Here is a 21721-nt window from a genome sequence, read left to right as displayed (position 1 = left end):
CAAGCGATTGCAATTCTTTGCGGCCCATATGGACTCATTGTTTGGGAGGAAAAGGCTAACATCAATCCAATTTTCAATTTTGCGATACAGGCATACAGCCACTGTGAATTGCAAAATTTGGCCTCTGCTCAAATATTTTTTTTGAAACCTTCTCTGCTCAAATATTGTTAGACCTAAAACGATACTGATTTAGTGTCTAGGAGTACCAAACAGCTACCAGGAATCTCTTTCAGACTGAAGAATGCAGTATTTGGACTTTCCACAGAAAGTATGGGAAACTATTTTAATCTCTTTCACTTAAATGGTTATGAAAAATTTTGAGAAGGTGTATTAACATGTGATATAACACTCCACAAATATGCAAATTCAAATTTAACTTCTATATATCTTAACGAAAAAAACAAATCAAACCCCAGCTAGTTAACGTATATTTAAAGTCAATTTTTTTTCATTGCAAGATGTAGAAGTTGAACTTTTACTTGCATATTTGTAAAGTGATATATCACATGTTAATACATCTTCTTAATTTTTTTCATTACCATTTGAGTGACATGCAAACAACAAGGGAATATCCCCTCAGAGAGATCAAAATCCACTTCCAAGAAAGTATATGGTTTGCAGCTTTGCATCGAAACAGGAATCAGATCAAAGCAATGGATGAAATTTCTAAGTTTCATTGAAAAACATAAAGCAAATCTATAACAAAAAAAATTAAGCTAAGAATTTAGGATTTATTTCCGTTTCCAAGCCGTCCTTGATGACAAACAGAAAGAGAAAAACACAAAGCTAAACTAACAGAGACGCTGCAAAACGACGGGGATTCATTCGGTTAATGCGTACCGATCAGATCAGTCGAACACGACGAGCTTCTCGTACTCCCGGCCGGAAATGGCCCTCTCCATGACGGCCCGCGGCGTCATCTTCTCGTAGCCGCCGCTGAGGAACAGCTTGAGCATGTTCTTGGAGAAGCCGCTCACCAGCGCCACCCCCTTCTTGTTCCCGGTCACCGGGACGGAGCACGAGTCCCTCAGGTTCCAGAACACCACCTCCGGGATCGCGCCGCCGTAGCCGGCCTCGTTGAACTTCCTCGTGATCGCCTCGTAGTCGGTCTCCCATGCCCTTGACGACGCCTGGTTGAACTCCATGTCGCTGAACACGAACACCTTCTTCACCATCCGCTCCGGTGGCAGGTTGCCGGAGACGGCGACGTGGAGCAGCTGGTCGAACACCGCCTGGAGGTCGGTGTTGAAGCCCCACTCCATCTCGCGGATGAACTCCTCCTTCTCGTACAGGGTCTCGCCTTTGATGTGGTGCAGCTGGGGGCGTTCGCTGAAGGTGATGACACGGTGGTGCCACGGCTCGTCGCAGAGCTCCGAGAGGAGGAGGCCGAGCGCGACGCAGACGTCCATGGGGCGGCCGTTCATGCTGCCCGACACGTCGCACACGGCGAGGCAGTTGTTGAGCTTGCCGAGCTCCAGCAGGTCGTCGACCATGCGCTTCCACTGCAGGTTGGCGACCTCGTTGCCTTCCTTGTCGTGCGAGTCGACGGAGGCCAGGATGTCGTGCGGGAGCAGGGCGCCCGCGGCGATCTTCGCCTTGCCGGTCTTGACGTTGGCGAGGAAGAGGTTGAAGCGCTCGTGGTCATGCTCGAGGAAGAGGTCCGTGTAGTTCTTCATGGCCACGGAGGCCACGCGCGAGTACACCACGTCCCCCCACCGCCGCGCCGAGATGTACACCTCGGGGAGATGGAGTGCGCGGCGGAGCGGCACGAGCGCCATCTTGCGGAGACGCTCGCGGACGCGGTAGGCGTAGTACTCGTCGGGCAAGTCCTCCGGGAGCTCGGCGTCCGAGCCCTTGGGGAAGAGGCGGCGGCCGATGGACTCGCAGAGGAGGGTGGAGCGGTCGTAGCACTTGTACAGCGAAGGGCACCATTTGCTGGCGAGCGAGAGGTTGTTCACCTTGCCGTCCTCGAGCTTGCGCATGTCGTCGGCGATGAGGTCGGCGAACAGATCCGCCGTCCTGTCGTGGAGGAAGCGGTACTTGGGGTCGCGGGCGTACATCTCGACGGCCCTCGCCGCCGCCTCCGCGCGCTTCTTCCTGCGCTCCACGGCGGCCTGATCCGAGATCTTGCGGTGTTTCTCCTGGCTGGCGGCGATGCGCGCCGCCCTCGTGGCGGGGTCGCGGCGCACCTTCCTCGGGCGACGGCTTGAATAGTAGGATCTGGTGCGGGCGGGGGGTGGCGTCCTCGTGGAGACGCCGCCATGGATGATGCGGTGGAGGAGCTCGGGGAGGTCCTTGAGGTAGCCGAACTCGGCGACGCTGGGGGCGTTGAGGGCGAGGGTTTTGGGGTGGTGGTCGTGCATCCAGAGGGCGGTGGCGTAGAAGCCCTCGTGGTCGGACTTGCCGGTGCCGCGCACGCCGCGGAGGTTGCAGGCGAGGCGGAGCGCGGTGTTGGGCTCGGCGGTCCAGGCGGCGGAGAGGAGGCTGGTGACGGTGGAGGCGTGGGTGTCGGGGACGACGTTGAAGAAGAAGTCGAGGCAGGGGTCACCCGACGAGGCGAACGTCGGGGAGTAATTCTCCGTGAGCCGCTTCGCCGGCGGCGTCGGCTTGGGCTTGTTGTAGTTGGAGTCGAGCAGGTCGACGAACGGATCCCCGGTGGACGCCGCGGCCGCCGTCGCCGATACCGCCGCGCGGAGGCGCTCCACCGGAGGGCCGAGGAGCGTGTACGACGCTCTCCTGCATGCTGCCCCCGCCGCCGCCGCCGCCGCCGACATTGCCCCGAGGGCCGAGGGTTTAGGGTTTCGTGATCGGCTTGAAATGGGCTTTGCGTGATTTTGTGAAATGGCCTTGCAAGTCGGAGAGGAAGTTCGAAGTCGGCGGCGGCGGCCTATATATCGGCCGGTGGACCGGGGGGACTGACGTGGCCGTCAAGATACGCCGGTAAATCTGATCCTTATCTGGAAGCTTCGGTGGGCCATAGCGCCGTGATTACAGCGCCGACTCGCCGGAGCGATTCGAATTTCGAACCGCTGCACTAGTTCGAACTACAAATCGCATCAAAATTCGAACGGCTGGACGCTGCATCGCAGCCTCTGGCCATTGCATGCACGGCGCGCAAACAGCAAGCTCCAGTCAGAGAGAGATCGACGGTGCGACTAATTATGTGTTTAGTTCCACGTTAAAATTGGAAGTTTGGTGCGACTAATTATGTGTTTAGTTCCATGCCAAAATTGAAAGTTTGATTGAAATTTGAACAATGTGCTGTAAAAGTTAAAAGTTTATGTGTGCAGAAAAGTTCGATGTGATGTTCGGCCTAAGGATTTTCAGTTTGTCGCCAAAACAATTGTATGACTTCACCATCGTAAGCTCACCCGGTCCCTACCTAAATTTGGTAATTTCGGAAACTTCTATCCACAAAACTGCACAAAAAGTTATTTTGGCAATGAACCTAAGGAAGCAGATATTTGAACGAATCGACAAGATCGAGCCGTTTTCATGTACATTTCTCTCTTTCAGGTTGCTTGCTATCAACAGCATCCAGCAATCATGTACACTAGTATACATTTCTCTTTGGCACTTTATTCTACACATTATTACCAGGTCACCGCACCGATACAGCAATCGGCTATAATTATAGCCCTAAGAGGCCAAAAGATAATGTTACATGTATAGACAGTGAAATTATGGTTCAACTGTCGCCTATGATCAAATTGGTCAGGGTGGTCAGCAGGACTAGTATCGATCAGTATTCTGTAGTTGATAAACCTGTTATGTCGCAAAATCGCCTTCATTGGCTGGGTGTAGCATGGTGAATTCCCTGAACTGAAATCCTAGTAGATCCTGCATGAATCTAAAAACATCAGCAGGAAGTACTGGGTTTTGTTTCAGCTCAGGTTTCTTGGAACTTTTTAGCTTCCTCCAAAATCGGTAATCTGGGGAACTGATTTGCCAATGACAAAAACCCATAAACTGTTCCAGGCTCCCAGCAGTTGCAACGGTGTGTTGCTCTTCTCTGATGCTTATGCCACATTTCGTACTTGGCACCAAATCACCATGGTATCAGCAATATGGCTGGCTATTCAGCTACTGCCGAACTTACTGACTTGCTGCGTATGTGCTAATGTGCAAAACTTTTCCATTAAGCTTAGTTGAAGAAGTAGGTTGAAGCAAGAACTTCTCTCACATCAAAGTCCCCTTGTGAAGGACAGGGAGGAAATTCTAGTGTTGGGAATGATGTCTGGAACTCCTTGAGCAACTGAAAAGAAACATTCAAATTGAAAAGAAATAAATTGTTAGGGGAAGTAATCCTCACATGTAGAGTTTAAAGTGAAGTGTAGAATGAAGACACTGTTGAGTGAATAGTGACTGTTAGCATACATTTTCAAGAATTGGCATGCTGTAAAGCTCCACAAATTGTTCTCTCAGTATCTGATTCATTTTATCAACATCACATGCATGCACCCAAAACGAGTCATGCACCCCTGCATCGAAGTACATGGACAAAAGGCAACATAGATTAGAACTGCACAAAAGATGTAGACAATGAAATGCAAATAGTATCTAAAAGCTTCTCTGTGCAGATGTAATTCCTTGATGTAATTGGATGAGTTCAATAAAATCTTCCATTATCTAAACAAAATGTAAATACTATAAGTGCATATGAGGCAGCTCCTTCACTCTCAGTTTTTTTTCTTTTTTTGGCTATAGAGATGTTCATGGTTCATGGAATGAAAGATAAAATACAATATACTCCAACGATTCAAGTGCTATTATTTGCAAATATGGAAGTAACACCAGGTACAGCTCTGCTCAAGTTAGGATTCAAAACAGACTTCATGAGAAATTTTTTTAGTGGTCATTCAGGTATGCCTCCTAAAGAAAATATTGTGACCAGATACTTGCACTGTTCAAAGAATCATCAGTATCAACTGTTCACTGTTCAAAGAATCATTAGTATAGATTGTTCTTAGTGAGCTTGGATTCAATCCAGAAATCCTGACATCTTTTTCAAGAGATTAATGTTTATCCTTATATATATTGTAGGTAAAAACATATAGATTCTGGGATCCTTAGTAAAAAATATTGTGCAATTCACAGAAAACGATTTGAGGCCAACAATCACCATGGACACAATACAGTACCGCTTTTTGCCAGAATAAATCCCTATATTAACATCAAGTCAACAAGAAGCATAAAATGGCATCTGCCATCCATGTTCCATCAGGACCTTTGATTTAAATCAACCTTATTACAAAATAAAAGCAAAAACTAAGTAGACAACTGCATATCACAAATGACAGGACAGCTTGCCTCCCCATGAATGTAGAAAAAATGACTGAATAATGTGAAGGCAAAGGCATTATTTGCAGCCGTGCAGGTACTTATTAAATGACTTTTGTCAGGATTGGTCAAGGTCAAGATGAACCACTGGTACATTTGCCAGAAGTTCAAGGAGAACAAAATTTGAATACTTCAAATGTGGGGTTTGCGCAGCAGTGTCCATTTTTAGATAAAAGTGTAGATAGCAATGCAGTTCAATCTCTTAAATGCACTTTGCACTGCAATGACTATGTAAAATTATGGAAGTTCTGTTACTGGTAATTATTTCTGATAGTAATGGAACCAGTAAATCAGATCAAACCTGCAAAATGAAGACCAGCCTTTTTGCATGCAATAGCAGTCATCATCATGTGTGAACTATCAAGAGAGTGCACAAAATTTGGGGGAAAAGCTGCCTTTTGCCGCTGGAGTGCAATCTGGAAATTGTGACAGCGATATTAATCGCAGTAATGAAAGAAAGAACGGAAAAATCAATCCAGAAATTGGTTTTACTTACTGCATCTCCCTCCCGTCGTAAAGCCAGACATTGCAGTGAAGTTCGAATCTGAGAAGTGATGATGCATATAGTGTTCAGAGAGGGGCAATGCAGCAAAACTATAACAGTATTGGAGCTTATCATGGTAATGTGGTTATCCATAAGAACAGAAGAGGATGGGACTAATTGAACACATTAACACGGATTGCTTGGTTCTTCCTAAATATCCATTGCTCATGCGGGGTGAACTTTCAAAAGGCTTACAAAATGGTGAAAACAAATATGACAGAACAATATGGACAGTTCTTACATAAATTAATGAAAGGTAATCCTGCTTGTTGCCAGTGTTGCCTGGCACAAGTTTCAGACAACAACGATTTTAGCATACCCATGATAGCAAGCCCCAGAAATAAAATCCACAGACTAAGGGTGCGATCGTTTTCAGCTTATAGGATTAGATTCTCCTCGTTTTCCGTTAGCACGCTTTTCAAACTGCTAAATGGTATATTTCGTGCAAAAACTTTCTATAAAGAAGTTGTTAAAAAAATCCAACAAATTTATTCATAAAAAAATATATATTAATACTTAATTAATCATATGCTAATCGCATTTCTCGTTTTGCGTGCGGCTAAACAGTCCACCGCCACAGCTGAAACGATCGCACCCTAAGTCTTTATTTGTTAAAAAAAATCAGGGGAAAATGCGTAGAGAACATTTACATGTCTGCCCTTGAATTTGGGCATATATACAATCAATCAATCAAATCCATTTTGATTTAAGTATCAGGAAAGGCAAGAATGGTAATAAAACAATGCATCACTGCAGAAATGCAGATCGAAGAACACGTATTATCCAGGTAATACTACTTAGTCCAGATTTCTGTACTCCTTTAAAAGAAGGTAATGGTGTGGCAGTGAATCTGCCACCCCCACCTACTAACATTGTAAAATTGCAAGTTACCCCTTAAACTTCTTAATATTAAAAAAAAGATCAAATCTAAATGGATAGCCACATAAAAAATTAGATTAAGATGAATATTCCCTATAGCAAAAAGATGGGTAACACTATTTTCTTTTATCCGTAGCAAAGCGCGGGTATTTGACTAGTTTTTTTCTAAAAAAGAAAAAAAAAGAAAAGAAGAGAGCACACATGTTTGCCTGTTGATAAGTAGCTCACCATGTAGTTCTTATATTTCTTGTAGGGCTGAACAACCGGAAGACCAACGGGACTCGTCCATTTGACAGGGTGGTTTTCTGAAGCAATCATCTGGAACATTTGTCCACAAGTGTGAAAAATATTTGAAGGTTTGGCTCTAGAGAAGCTTTGTAAAAGGATAAGTTAAAGTGCCACAAAAACTAGATGTCTTAAGTCAAAATTTAAAGAAGCTGAGAAAATAAATTCATTTAGGTGTGGAAAAACTGTACCTTTGCACAATCACCAAGCCATGCCATTATACCACGGGCAGACTGGAACATTTGTCCTAATGCATCCAAAGTTACCTTCATCAGAGAATGAATAGTCAAAGCATGCCCTTGTCTTACTAAAGCAATCAATAAGGAGACACCCCAAAAAAAACATCAGTGGAGGTCAAATGCAAGTAAAGCATTTACCCTGGTAGCATAGCAGGACACTTCATACAACAATTTGTCATCTGTAATGAGCCCTTTCTCTTGTAGTCTTTTTGTTATCTGTTGACGAGCACCAATATATGTGACACCGTAAACTGATGTCATCACTGTCTGCTTAACAAGCTTCCTATCCACCTGTATGCTACCAAAGTGTAGGTCTCAATTGTTTCGCTAAAGAAAGTACATGAAAGAAAAAAAGGCTTCGAATTTAGCAGCAGAAAGGGAGAAGGCGAAGGCTAACCTGATCGACTAAAACCCTTGCTAATGAGGCAGTTGGATTAGTTGCAGGATCCTCCATTGAGTCTTCCCGAACAACATCCAGCACCCTTCAGACAAGTTCATGTCAAAGCATCGTTAATATATATACTAATGAGCACACTTGGCATCAGGACAATACATCATGAAATCAAGAATCAATAGCTAATAATTGAATTATCAGATGGCACGGAAGTTACATAAATATATTATGTAGCTTGGAAAATACCAACTCAAAAGTTTCTTGTGGCAATTTAGTATTGCAGAAAAGAATTGATTAAATATGTTTTGTAGAAGCTCTTTTAACACAACATAATGCATGGGCATCTATCTACTTTGATTTTCAGAAGCCAAACATGTAAGTTGTTAGTGCATTTCTTCTCATCATCACTGGTTGGAACTTGGAATCATGTTTTAACAAAGGAGTATATTTTGTGATTTGATTTTAAAAAGATAAGTTCATGTGAAAAGTGATTTAGTATATTTCCTAATAGTCCTGAGACGATAGAATACAGTTTAATAGATACCTCTACTACTTAATAAATTCAGTACAGCATTGAGATCACAACAACTGAGGTTGATAGCAAGAAGTTTTGAGCTACAAACACTTTGGGGATGAAGCATGCTGCTTGATCCCTAATGATAGAAAATTTATAGGGTCTGAAGAAGCAACAACCTATAATGGCAGGGAAACAATGGATATCCCAGACTGTGCTATGCATAAGAAATAACGAACAAAAATGAACACTAGCAGGAGAACTCACCTAGCAGCAATCTCTGAGTAGATATCTGCAGGTTTGTCTCCAGGAACTAAATTGACAGCAGCTGCACCCATCTGCGGAACAGTAGAACACTCAATAATGCAAACTACAAACCAAGTTTACATATCACCAAATAGTGTGTTTGCACTCTAAAACAAGAGGATCAGCCAGATGGAAGATTTTCATCAGCACAAAACAGGAAGCATCTTCACTCTCTGTTCAAGACTATCTTACAAATAATTGAAGATTCAAATGCACTTATTTATCAATGCAACAATTAATAACTACCATTGACTATACAATTACAAATAAGCACATAGTAGCAGATAGTGCTACTTCTATTATAGCATGTCATGAGTTGAGTTAGATAAAATAAGTTAGCTGAATGAAGCTCATACATCATAGCAGGGCACAAAACTTACATAGTCTCTTCCAAGAGCAGCATAGTGTTGTAAACCATTGCATGAACCATCCTGATAGATGAGATGTTACCCAACTATTAGTATATCAAGGCAAATGCCGGTCATGCAGAATAGATTAAACCAATTGCTATCATAATTAAATGTCAGAGTAACCTGGCATGACTATGCAGTAAAGATTATATTGCTGTGTTGTGTCGACAGTTTTAGCTTTCATTGAAGTACAACAAAATCATGTTTTCCCGTTATTAGACCTATTACTTATGCCATTGAAGAGAAGCACTAGGCTCGTATATCTAACATTCTGGCAATTCCCTCTAAAAAGTAAGAAACAAATTGATAGAGAATTCATAGAAGCCCACCAACTTTACTTTCAAGCCAGTATAACCTGATCAGAGGTCCTCACATGTCTCTCTGAATGAAGGATATTACATGATTTATATGCACCACATATTAAAGCAATACCTGATGAATAGGTAGGTGAGAAACAGCACACTGAGGTGATGAACTTTTTAAGGCATCAGAAAGATCCATGCATGCGGCTAAACATTGAAAAGGATCCTCAGCATTCATCCACCAGCAATTCCCGTCAACAGGATTAGTTGCTGAATCAAATATATCAGGCAACTGGTTCTCCACAAATGCTACCTTGTCCTCATGAGAAAGCTTTTCAATTCCTCCACCATATTTGTTAGCCAAATGAATCTTTAACCAGCGTAAGCCAGACTTTCCTAGTGGCCGCCCTTCAGCATACTCTAGAACACCTCTGCATAGATCTGAACCTAGGTGGCTTAGATGTGCATGCATAGGGTATGCACGGCCACGAAAATCAAGATTATGGGGATAATAAAATCCATCCTCCTCTCTCATTTTCCGAGCAACCTGTTTACAGGTGGTAGTGTCATAACATACGAAAAAAAAACTGAAGAAATATCTGAAGGTACAAAGAATGAAAATTTATGTCACGTACAGATAGTTTAAGCTCTGTATCGCATCGCTCAGCATGCAGTTCACGATTAGCTTTCTTTGCCTTCTTTAAGCTCCACTTCCATTTCTGTATTTTATCTGGATCCTCCGTTTCTGGTCGTTCAGGTAGAGGAATCTATAAAAAAACAGAAGCACAAACAGATCGCATGTCAACAGAGATGTGTCCAATGTGCCTCGAGCATAATATGAAACACTGTTCGTAATGTCAGAATTAACAAACATTAAACAATTTGAGTTACTTACATTTTCCTTATCAACCAGTCCTGCAATGCCCCCACCTCGACTCCAAATAGTTTCAACAGCATTATGTACTCTTCTATTCACCCTCCATTTAGTACTCCCAAGGGTATCTAATGCCTGCCAATATGATAATACTTGAGAAATCAGAAGGCTGTCACAAACTCACAGACGGATATACGTCATCAGTTCATTCAAAAATTAAGGATGCACAATTGAATAAACATCCATGGAATAAATAGAGCATGGCGAGTAGGCATAAAATGCTTTTAGCTTCTGAGTTCTGACAGAGGAGATTAATGCTTGAATAATACTTTTTCATGGTATGTATTGATGCCATTATGCCAACAAATGCATGTTCAGAATAAAGTGCATGATTGTCTAATAGATAGGTAATCACTGGCAGCTGACCTCAAATACTTTCCGTAGCTGTTTTCTCGGAACACTCTTAATGGCTTCCTTTTGATCTTTCACGCCATGTGTCCGCATAATATATGAGGGAAGAAAAAAGTACCCACCTGTATCATAGCTGAAACAAAATATGGCTGACAAATTAAAATCACCAGAGCAGAGATGCAGGAAGTAAATAATATCTTAACCAATATAGGTTGTTTCGCATGTTAATGAAATAAATAATAAACATCATACAGAACTAACTGATAGGGCATATGAATGAATCATCAACATACCCCTTCCATTTTTTAGGAGTCACAAGCATAGGAAGATAGGGTATCTCCACGTGCCTAGCCTGCAACATATTCAAAACTCTAAGTATATCTGAAAAAAATCATTTGCACAGACAAAACAATTGCCAAATAAAAACATAAGTCCACTAAATGTTTGGCACAATTGAGAAAATCCACATAACATGTACAGGAAGATAGACATAAATGAGCCAGATGTTCTTTCAATCAAGAAAAATAACCTGCATAGGGGGTGCAAAGTAAACTTACAGTGCTTTCAAACCCCTCATGCACAAGAGGGTCACACTCTATCACCCAGTGCTTTTTCTTCAGTCTCCTGCACATCAAACATAAATGTCACAAAAATATCTACGTCAATCTAAGTAAGCACATGATAATCATAGAAATGTGGATGTGAGTACTCTGCACAGACACAACATGCAAGTATTTGCAACAAAAGTAAACAGTAGAGAAGAACGTGCTACCCTACCCATTTTCTACTATAGGTTGTCGAAGTACGTGTTTAAATGCTGGTCGAATATCTGGAGAACTCTCTGGTGTTTGGTCAGCTGGTGACTGTACAAAAGCTGAATCCAGTAACAACTCAATCAAGCGGGTCCCTAACTGCAGTACCAAAAAGAGGGTTAAGATTTTGCAATGCATAAGACAAGAAGGTTGTGATTGCTGGTGTAGTGGGCAAAAAAACACCTTCACTTGGGATTCTGTGCCCCATTCTTCCAATTCAATCTCCTGTTGCACAATCTTCTGTGCTTCAGTCAACTTTCTCCTCCTAACCAAACTCTTAACACGTTTTCGGCATTTGGCCTGCTCCTTCTCTAATGCCAAATCATTTTCACCTGCACTTTTCTTCCTTGTCTTTTGAAAGAATGTCTGGACTTTGAACTACAGAACAAGCAAACCAAAAGCATTCAACACACAGTCAACTCAACTGTCACTAGAGGCTACATTGTTTGGTGAAGACCGAAATTCCAAAAAGAAGAATTTTCAATAGTACTGAGTTCCACCAGAATTGAAGCGTATATACAACTCTCACACAGAAGATGAATATCTGACTCAGCAGGAAGAAGAATCCCTAACTTCCTTTTACAGTTTGAACACGTCAGGAGCTTTGTTCACCCATAGCATTGGTTATTTATATATATGCTCAAGAGTTAAACATTGCATGATTGCCATTGCAAAGTTCATTATCTCAAACACAATATCCAATCTGTAACCATGTCACCACAAGAAAACCTCTTATATAGTGGTTAGCGCAGCTATCATCAACTTATAAGACGTTACTGAGTCTTAACAAATTTTTCCTTAGGTCTCAACATCTTCACATGATGATCACATTACGATAAGATAATGAGAGCATACATTCCAACTCCTAACACATCTATCAGTTGTATAAAGCGCTAAACTGTCCAAAGCTTCTACGTTGTTGAGTCGATTCTGGATCAAATTATTGGACAATCAGATGAAAATCATAAACACATCCCTGAACAGCTATGCCGAGTACCAGAAAAACCATAGCCAGTCAAGTGCTAAATACACTAGTGTGACTGATCGCCACCTGATCACGAGGCATTGTTGTCATGTTGTGCGTGAATGGTATCAAAATCGCCGTGCATTTACTCCTAAAACTTTATAACTGAACCACTCACCTCACGTTCAACAGCCTCGCCGATGCAGTGCGCGGCCTGGACAACACGGACGCTGGCGACGCCATCCTTGCTCGACATGAGGAGGCCCATCATCTTGTGCATGACGATGACGGCCACCTTGTCCGCGGGCAGCAGGAGCAGGTACTTGGCGTAGACGTGCTTGACCCGCTTCCGCCGCTGCACCTCCTGGTCCCGGGCGATGGCGTCGCGCAGCGGCTCGAACCAGCCGAGGAAGAGCGACTTGACGTAGGGCAGCGCGGGCGCGAGCCTCCGGTCGAGCATCTCCCGCTCGAGCTCCCGGTACTCGTCGGCGGCCCGCGCCCACGCCTCCGTCTCCGCCTTCACCTGCCGCTGCCGCAGCCGCCGGTGCTCCGCCTTCCTCGCCCGCTCCCTCTCCCTCTCCCTCTCCCTCTCCCTCTCCACCCCCACCTCCACCTCCACCTCCACCTCCACCTCCTGCTCCTCCACAGGAATCTGGTAGGAATCCGCGGGGGAGTTGAGGAACGCGAAGAGGTCGAGCCAGTGGAAGTCATCAGTAGCAGGGGGTGGAAGCGGGGGCAAGGCGACAGACACGGAGGGGAGTATGGTCACGGGCGTGCTCAGCGACGGCGGCGCGACGGCCGCCATGGGCGGCGGCGGGGAGAGGCGGCGTAGGCGGGGCCGCGGCGGGGGCACGCAGGGAGGGGAGATGGGGAAGAGGAGGAGAGGCATGCGGCGCCTAGGGCAGGCAGAGCTTATCCCTTGGAGCTCCAATCCCCGCAATGGCGAGAGAATTTTGGTTCGGATTTGGAGGTCGGTGACGACGAGCAGCGGCGGAGGTGGTAGAGGAAGAGAGAGAAATCTGAAACCCCGGTAGAACCTTGGACTTGGGGGAGAGGAAGGTGATAAGGGAGAGGAGAAGGAGAGAAAAAAAATATCGGAGGTTGGGGAGGAGCGTCTCCGTGGCCGTTGGATCGCCGCGTGGTCGCATCCAACGACCATGTGATGGAGCCTCGACGCAGATAAGGCCTGCGTTGCAGCAGCGAGTTCTGTTGCTCGGTTAGTTCATATTAAAATTGGAAGTTTGGTTGAAATTGAAATGATGTAATGAAAAAGTTAAAAGTTTGTATGTAGAAAAGCTTTGATATAATGAAAAAATTGGAATTTTGAAAAGTAACTTTGAAACTAAACACGGTATTGGTTAAGTACTAAACACGGTGTTAGTTAAGTGAGATCGGTGTCATGATGTACTTTTTACCAAATTCTGAATTTTGTTAATCGCATGTTACTAGTACAGCAACTCTGAAAGCCTGTTTAGTTGATACAGGGCCCAGCATTGACTTTTAGAATTGCTCTGTTATATTACGCACAACATGGACAATTGGGAGGGTGTGGAATCATAAAGAAAACTGTTGCTTGTGAGGGAATCAATGGATCATATGCAAACTTGGAGAGCATTCACGTCATCCAACTCCGTACTTGAACTTTGATACTAAGCAGAATACCATACACATTGGTATTATATTTTTGGAATTGTAGTTAAGGGTATGTACAGAATTACTATCTAGCATCTATGTAATTTGTCATAGTTTTTAATTTAGTGGTTAAAATAGCATCTATGTAATTTGTCATAGTTTTTAATCTAGTGGTCAATTTTTTAAAGGATTTGAAGACTTGTCCATCACTTGAGTTTATTTTATTTTTCTTTCTTAAAACTAAGACTTATTGGTTATGTGTAACTATTCTCATTATCTAAAAAAAACATGCCGTCCCCGCAACGGTAAATGGTAATACTCTATCCCTCTATTTTTGATAGTCATCATTTTAGTTGAAGACTTGTCCATCACTTGAGTTTATTTTCTTTTTCTTTCTCAAAGCTAAGACTTATTGGTCATGTGTAACTATTTTCATTATCTTAAAAAAAAATCATGCCGTCCCCGCAACGGTAAACAGTAATACTCCCTCCCGCAACGGTAAGATGGAGGGAGTAGGACGCTGGTATAGTGCAGTGGTATCACCCTGACCCTTGAGCCTAGACAGGAGTAGATGCTTGTTTAGTTTCCAATTTTTTTCCTAAAAACAACACATCGAATCTTTAGACACATGCATAGAGCATTAAATTTAGATTACAAAAACTAATTACATAGTTTGCATACAAATCGCGAGATGAATCTTTTGAGCCTAATTAGTCCATGATTAGCCATAAGTGCTACAGTAACCCACATGTGTTAGTGTTAATGATTGATTAATTAGGCTTAATAAATTCGTCTCGCAGTTTCCAGGTGAGTTATGAAATTAGTTTTTTCATTCGTATCTGAAAACCCCTTCCGACATCCGGTCAAACGTCCGATGTGACACCCAAAAATTTTCTTTTCGCGAACTAAACACATCCTTAACAACATGTCAACATGTACACTACACCTCAAATCCTCAACAGCGTGCTACTCGTCAAGAGTGCTAATTTCTGAACTTCTGAACTTACACATAACCCGGAAGATTTAGAACTCCTGCCTTACCCTGCATCATCCCCGAGAAAGTAAGAAAAGGAAGCAGATCCTCTGACTTAACTGCACATGCAGTTGAGTCACTGATACGTGGGTCCCACTTTTACTATGGTCCGCATGTTAGTGGCTCAATTGCACAACAGCTAAGTCAGAGGATCATTTCCATAAGAAATTGGTCACATTGTCTGGACATTGCCAATCGCTGATCTGTTCTACTGATCGATCAGACCCTAGTACATGCAGTTTTCTGAATGTTTCTCCTCCACCTGGTACGGTCAGACTCAAAGAGGGAACTTTTCTTGAACATACATTTTGCTAAACGAATTATTTGTTGACATATCCAATAGGGATCTTGCTCGGTTAGGAAACTGAAAAAAATGGCCCCCACACTTGCAGTTATGCAATAGTTTGCAGTTCATCATGTAACCTAGCATTAATGAAACTGAACTCTCCGTTCCTGTTACTGTATATTGCGGATGAAGATTCATGCGGCATACATATGTAGTATATTCAGACAAGGTTTGTAGCTTTTGTAGCTTATCCAGAATGTGTTGTCTCCAGAAATGTAGTACTTAAGTGATATAGTCATTCAGTAACAAGATTAGTTTGCTGTTCATGTGGCACACATTCAGATTATTCAGATATTCGACGCATAAGAAAGACAGATTATAGTACTCTAGAATTCCTACAAGATTAATTTGCATTACTCTACATTGGATGTCGATCTGTTCATAAATCTCGAATTCTCATCAGAGTTCATCAGTTAAGCTTAGAAAAAGAAACTTAAGCTCAGATTTGGATTAGAGATAGTCAGATAGACAGTAGTATAAAAAAGGCAATCACTACATTGTTATCAAACTAAACACCATTAATCGATCTTTAATTTGATCTCTGTGAAAAATAAATCCATGCATCTAATTAACAAACATGACTCATCCATATCCAAGTCTGCAAATTAGCAGCTGCTACATGCACTAACAAACAATCCATATACATTTGTCCCTCAAAACAAGAATCGACCAACCCACTATATATTTTACATTTTATACAGCATGCCGCAATGCCGCATGGCGAACAATCTAAACAACCACAAAGGCACAAACCCGTCGAATGAAGAAGAAAAATAAGAAGAACCAACAAAGAACAGTACAATAATCATTGCTACAATCAGGAGGCCGTGAGGCCTGAACCAACCACTATTCCACTAACTACTAGCTACAGCTTTTCCCAATCGCCACATAGTATACTAATGCAATATCATTACAGCTAGAAGAGTAATTTGATTATGCAAACGCTCAACGACCAATTACCTAACTGAATTTCACCGGCCGTTGGCGTGTGTGCGTGGTCGATCAGGCGAGGATGTAGTACGGCCGCTCCCCGTCGATCCCCGGCGGCTCCGGCGGCGTCTTGAGGATGACGACCCAAACGGAGTAGACGATGCCGGGGACGTAGAACAGCGCCGTCAGCGCCGACGAGACGACGAACTCCGACTGCACGCACGAAAACCAGCAGCAGAAATCAATCAACCAAGCGAAATCGGCATCGATCGACGAGCTAATCAACTATAATCCTATCAATGGCGCGGCGGTGGCTTACGCTGCAGAAGCCGTAGCGGAAGAAGACGCCGAGCGGCGGGAGCACGACGGAGAAGATGGTCTCGAGGCAGGTCGAGCAGCCGCCGGAGTAGCTCATCCTGGCCCAGCGCCGCCGGACGTCGCCGCGCCGACGACGCGGCTCAACGTACGCCGCCGTAGACTTGGGGAGAGAGGGAGTAGCGTGGAAGCTATCACTAGGCGTCGGCTGCGCAGAGAGGAGGAGAAGGATTAATATGCATGGATGGATGGAATGGAATGGAATCGGACGTTGGCTACGGCGAGAAGATGCCGCTGCCGATGGCGATGGTACATCACAGTATCACGCGAGCGCGCGCCGCCGCCACGGCATACATGCGGCGCCCCCAAACGGGTCGGGCAAACCTGGAACGGAGAAAACTTCGGTAAGTTTTTTTTTTCCTCAAACTTTCAGATTTATGATCACCGGACCATCTCGAGATTTATCCATGAAAAAAATTGTTAAAAAGAATTTTTCACACATATCACTAGCTAACCAAACCTTAATTAAATGCATATTTTATAAGTTACATCATAGTTATAGTGTAGTTGCAATGCAGTTACAATATACTCTCTCTGTTTTAGGATTCATGATATAAGACGTTTTGACTTTGATAAAGTCAAACTGTTTCAAATTTGACTAAGTTTATAGATAAATATAGTAATATTTATAATACTAAATTAGTTTCATCAAATCAATAATTGAATATGTTTTCATAATAAATTTATCTTGGATTGAAAATGTTACTACTTTTTTCTACAAACTTGGTCAAACTTAAAGCAGTTTAACTTTGAACTAAAGTCAAAACGTCTTATAATCTAAAATGGAGGAAGTAGTTATAAAGTAATTACACTTTAATTATAGTTACATCTAAAAGTTTTTGATTACTAGCCATCGTGAGTACGAGAAGCACCAAAGAAGACACTACGCACGTTAACTTTGCTAGTGGTCTGGGAGATCTGGAACGAAAAAAATCGGAGGACTTTCCAGCACAAGGAGTTGCCGGCATCAAATCTTCTATCCAAGATAAAAGAGGAAGCAAAAACGTGAAGTCTTGCGGGTGCGAGAAGCCTCGCTGCTTGGCTGTCGCTGTAATCAGTATTTTCGGTACGGCTGTCGTCCTATCTTTGATTTTGTAAAGTTCCTTTTTGTACAGTTCCCTTCTTCGCTATTCAATGAAATTAGCGGCCTCGTCGATTCGTTAGAAAAAGTTTTTGATTAAAAAAAAAACTTGCGTCGGTTTTTTAATACTCCCACCTGGAATAATCCTCTCGGATTTCACAGGAATTTCCGCAAGAACACAGCTCATGATTTCCAATCTATGAATTTGAAGGACAGCTAGGTAACTACTATTACTTGCTGGGTTTTTTAAAATGCGACGAATTATTCGCGAATTTAGCGAGAATTGGCTATTGGATTATCGGGCTAAAGGGTTGACGGATCTTTGTTGGGGCGGTAGCTGCTGACCGGATCGACTTGCTGGACCAGACGGGGGGAGCCAATGCCAGCCAATGCTGCAATGGCTATGCGAATTTCGGTTCAGAATATTCGAAGCTTTTCTCCTGGAGATGCGATCCTCCTCCCTCTACCCGTTCAGCCAATCAGCCTGTCTGATCCTATTACTCTCTCCTAAGCTAACAGTAAACAAATACAGTACTAACTAGACAGCCTTCTGTTAATTAATCAACTCTGCGCGATCAAGTGCACGTCCTTTTTCTTAGAAAAAAAAAATACAGGATGATTACTGGTATGTGTTCTTCTTCCTCGCCGTTGTCTGTTTTTTGACAACCTTCCAATCACCACCTACTCCTCCAACTACGTTATACTCCTGGCTGAACTTGTTATGCATCGCTGCATCAAGCGTGCCTGTGTAGTTTTAAATTCTTCCTGCTCCTGCAAGCATGCGTGCACTTCGCACGCTGCCTGCCATATGCCCGAAGAAAGGATTAAGTTCATATGAGGTCCCTTAACTTGTCAACGAATCCGACTTTCGTCCTTCAACCAAAAAACCAGATACAACGGGTCACTCAGCTGTCAAAACCAGAGTAGATGAGGTCCCTTGGCGGTTTTGGTTGACGTGATGTCTACGTGGCTAATTTGACTTGGTCTTCATCTAATGTGGTATTGATGTAGCGCTTACATGGTAATTCGATCCAGAAAAATAATAAATTCGTGGGACCCACATGTCAGTTTAACACATAAATTAATAAAAAAGATGGTGGGGCCCACGTGGGCCCCACAAGTCCTTCTTGGCTCTCCCTCGTCATCGTGGCGGAGTGGCGGAGCGGCAGCGGTGGAGGTAGTCGGAGGAGGAGGTCGCCGGCCACATGTGAGTAGACACAGAATGAGGAGAGAATGAGAGAACAGGGGGACTAGGGGCGTCGGATCGACTGTAGATGCCGATGGAGGGCACCGGCGCCGGCGCAGCAAGACAGACGGCGAGAGGTGGTGTACGGAGCTCGCCCCCTGCATCTCGGTGAAGGCGTCGGGCCGGCGGAGGTGGAGACGGGCTCGGTACCCCTTGGCGGCGTGGCGTGGGGACGCCGGTAGTGTCGTGACGGGCAGCGGAGCCGAGGAGGTGGCCGGCGACGAGCAGGTCGACGGGCGGCCGGTGGAGGGTGCCGAGGCCAGCGCCCCGTCGGCCAGGACGACAGCGCTCGTGGCGGAGGAGTCGGGGTCGTTGTGCCCGGCGGCAGAGCCACGAGGCGGTGGCAGAGGTGGGCCGACGGCTTGCTCTAGGTGCCGTCTAGGCGGCGCGGCGGTCGGTGCTCGACGAGCAGGAACGGGAGCTCGTCCCCCTAGCCGCCGTGCGTCGCCTCCCTCCTCGCCCGACGGAGAGGACAGAGGAGAGGGGAGAGAGATGAATACAGGGAGTTGGGGTCTTGGGGAGAGAGAGGAGGAAGAAGAGGAGGGTGAGAATGACATGTGGGGCCCACGTGGGTCCTACCATCTTTAAAATAATTTTTTAGTGCAAACTGACATGTGGACCCACAATTTCTAATATTTTCCAAATCAAATTGCACGTAAGTGCCACGTCATGTGAAGACCGAGTCAAAATAACCACGTAGGTGCCACGTCAGTGGAAACCGCCGTCCAACCCGCCATGGGACTTCTATTGCACCGGTTTTGACAGTTGAGAGATCCGTTGTATCTGGTTTTTCGGTTGAAGGACAAAAATCGAATTCGTTTACAAGTTAAGGGACCTCAGATGAACTTATTCCCCGAAGAAAACAACAGGTCTATCTAGCTAGGATATTGGGCCAATTTCTGAAGAGATGGGTGATATGGGCTAGGAAAAAGTCCACTTTGACTCCCTTAAAGTAGACTGAATCTAATTCGTATACCTTAACCAGAAAACCGGATAGGATGACTCCCCAAAGTATTAAAACCAGTGCAATTTGACTCCTCTAGCGGTTTTGGAGGGTGGTTTTACTGATATGGCGCTGACGTGGCGGTGTTGACCTGGTCTTCCACCCACGTGGCGCCTAGGTGGCATTAGAATTTTAAAAATATCAGTGGGACCCACCATGTCTTCCTCTCTCTCTCTCTCACGCCCTTCTTCCTCCTCCCTCTCTCTCCCCCTGATCTTTCTCTTTTCTTTTCCCCTTCCCCGTCGCCTGACGATGTGTCCTGGAGTGGCAGCGGCGGCGAGCGGGAGAGGGCCGGAGCGGCCGCGGCCTCCAAGTGCGGTAGCGCGGCGTGGCTTAGCCCAAATCGAGCGACCGACAACCGATTGATTCCAGGAGCATCGAGCGATCGCCGTCGCGGCGCCTCGGCAAGGCGCCAGTGCCGCCGCTCTCGCTCTTTGGCCCCGCGCCTGCCTCCGCCTCCCCGGTCCGCACGCTCCACCGCCGCCGCTCCCCCAGCCCCGCGTGAGGCGTCCTCAGCGGAGGGCACGCTGTGGTGCGCCGTACGCCGCCGCCCGCCTCCAGAAGCTTGGTCACGCCTCGGCAGCGCCGTCGCGCTGCTGGTCCACCACCTCCCCCAACCCAAACCAGCGGGCGTCACCTCTCTTGTTTAGTCGATGCTCCACTACTGTGTTGGACGCCTTTGCTTGCATTTCAGTCTAACCAGTTTCTGAATTTTGGTCACATTACCAGTCGACAGCTTCAGGTCCATGGATTTGCATATTCTCTGAACTTTGCAGCATCTCTTTTGACTACTCCATTTTATGCCTGGTATGCTACTTGAGCTAATGATATGCTACCAAGCTTGCTTAATTAATCTAATCGTGTTACTAGAAAATCATGGACCGTTTCAAATCTTCAGATAAGTATTTTTCTGACCAGATTTGGCCTGTCTCCACTGCGCTGGACATGCCGGGCCCGGAATCGTCGCCGGAGGCCCAGCATCTGGGCAGAGTGCAAACAGCAAGGCGAAGGTTTTGGGAGTACATCTCATCGTCAGGAGTGGAAAGCAGAGATGGGCAAAGGTTTTGGGAGTACGGCTCGGGCAGCATCCAACGGAGGAGAACCAGGTCGCCGTGCGCTCCGGGCTCATCTTCGTACCCACCGTTGCCGGCTTGCTGCTTCCGGGGCCTCGGCTAGGCTGCCTGCCAGCGAGGCTCCCTCTCCTCGAAGGCGTGCGCGCCGCCGTGCATGGTGGCAAGAGCCTTGGGCTGCACTGCTTGTGGTAGCAAGTAGGGACAGCGCTGGCCGGCACCACCCCGACGCAGATGGCCAGCCGCCGCCGCGCTGCCTTTGGCCATGCATGCTTGGGTCACCGTGGGAAAAAGAATAAAGAAATGGAGGGGAAAGAAAATGTGGCACTGACCAATGGGACCCACATGCTGAGTTAGCGGGTTGGACTAGGTCAACGTGCCACGTCAGTAAAACCGTCTAGGGAGTTAAATTACACCGGTTTTAATAGTTAGGGGCTAAAGATATCCGGTATTGTGGTTTAGAAATACGAATCAGATTCGGCCATTAGTTAAGGGAGTCAAAGTGGATTATTACTATGGGCTACCACATTCTAGCTACGGGGATATTTGGGCCTGTATAGCTAAGCTGACTAGGAATAAGTCTGCTTTCTGTCCCTCATCTTTCCATCGAGTTTAATTAACACTTCTCTTAGTTCGGCTGCAAGGGTACCTAACTCATCTCCCTCATGTTCCGCACGTATACTTTTTAAACTATTAAACGGTGTTTTTTTTTAAAAAAATTATACGAAAGT

The 21721-nt window shown here is 45.0% G+C and overlaps 3 protein-coding genes across 3 annotated transcripts; all 3 read right to left on the bottom strand.

Annotated features, from left to right (window-relative positions):
• Nucleotides 1–754: 754 nt before the first annotated feature.
• On the bottom strand, nucleotides 755–2843 carry LOC127777622 (uncharacterized). Its single transcript, XM_052304220.1, has one exon. It carries the CDS (start codon nucleotides 2772–2774, stop codon nucleotides 849–851), a length of 1926 nt encoding a protein of 641 aa, XP_052160180.1. The 5' UTR covers nucleotides 2775–2843; the 3' UTR covers nucleotides 755–848.
• Nucleotides 2844–3204: 361 nt separating this feature from the next.
• LOC127776565 (DNA-directed RNA polymerase 3B, chloroplastic-like) lies at nucleotides 3205–13317 on the bottom strand. Its single transcript, XM_052302981.1, has 19 exons — nucleotides 12453–13317; nucleotides 11494–11688; nucleotides 11276–11409; nucleotides 11056–11122; nucleotides 10792–10850; nucleotides 10514–10631; nucleotides 10109–10222; nucleotides 9849–9980; nucleotides 9344–9760; nucleotides 8882–8932; nucleotides 8463–8533; nucleotides 7685–7769; nucleotides 7426–7578; nucleotides 7240–7314; nucleotides 6992–7081; nucleotides 5837–5884; nucleotides 5642–5756; nucleotides 4378–4481; nucleotides 3205–4255 (listed from the first exon to the last, which is right to left on the bottom strand). The coding sequence occupies exons 1-19, from the start codon at nucleotides 13161–13163 to the stop codon at nucleotides 4145–4147; spliced, it is 2850 nt and encodes a 949-aa protein (XP_052158941.1). The 5' UTR covers nucleotides 13164–13317; the 3' UTR covers nucleotides 3205–4144.
• Nucleotides 13318–15916: 2599 nt separating this feature from the next.
• On the bottom strand, nucleotides 15917–16760 carry LOC127776566 (hydrophobic protein LTI6A-like). The gene is made up of 2 exons (XM_052302982.1): nucleotides 16535–16760; nucleotides 15917–16428 (listed from the first exon to the last, which is right to left on the bottom strand). Exons 1-2 carry the CDS (start codon nucleotides 16628–16630, stop codon nucleotides 16288–16290), a joined length of 237 nt encoding a protein of 78 aa, XP_052158942.1. The 5' UTR covers nucleotides 16631–16760; the 3' UTR covers nucleotides 15917–16287.
• Between the last annotated feature and the right edge of the window lie 4961 nt (nucleotides 16761–21721).

This window comes from Oryza glaberrima, chromosome 6 (genome assembly GCF_000147395.1).
Source record: "Oryza glaberrima chromosome 6, OglaRS2, whole genome shotgun sequence".
In the NCBI taxonomy this organism is placed as follows: domain Eukaryota; kingdom Viridiplantae; phylum Streptophyta; class Magnoliopsida; order Poales; family Poaceae; genus Oryza; species Oryza glaberrima.
The sequence above is the reverse complement of the archived record's forward strand: the minus strand, read 5'-3'. Positions and strand labels throughout refer to the sequence as shown.

What these genes read in the sequence shown, in the direction of transcription:
- LOC127777622 (XM_052304220.1), bottom strand. Translation starts at nt 2,774, where the DNA reads ATGTCGGCGGCGGCGGCGGCGGCGGGGGCAGCATGCAGGAGAGCGTCG.
- LOC127776565 (XM_052302981.1), bottom strand. Translation starts at nt 13,163, where the DNA reads ATGCCTCTCCTCCTCTTCCCCATCTCCCCTCCCTGCGTGCCCCCGCCG. An exon ending in CAACCTATAGTAGAAAATGG is followed by an intron (nt 11,123 to 11,275) that starts GTAGGGTAGCAC and finishes TTTGATGTGCAG; the next exon opens with GAGACTGAAGAAAAAGCACT. An exon ending in ATGAGGGGTTTGAAAGCACT is followed by an intron (nt 10,851 to 11,055) that starts GTAAGTTTACTT and finishes AATATGTTGCAG; the next exon opens with GCTAGGCACGTGGAGATACC.
- LOC127776566 (XM_052302982.1), bottom strand. Translation starts at nt 16,630, where the DNA reads ATGAGCTACTCCGGCGGCTGCTCGACCTGCCTCGAGACCATCTTCTCC. An exon ending in TCCGCTACGGCTTCTGCAGC is followed by an intron (nt 16,429 to 16,534) that starts GTAAGCCACCGC and finishes TCGTGCGTGCAG; the next exon opens with TCGGAGTTCGTCGTCTCGTC.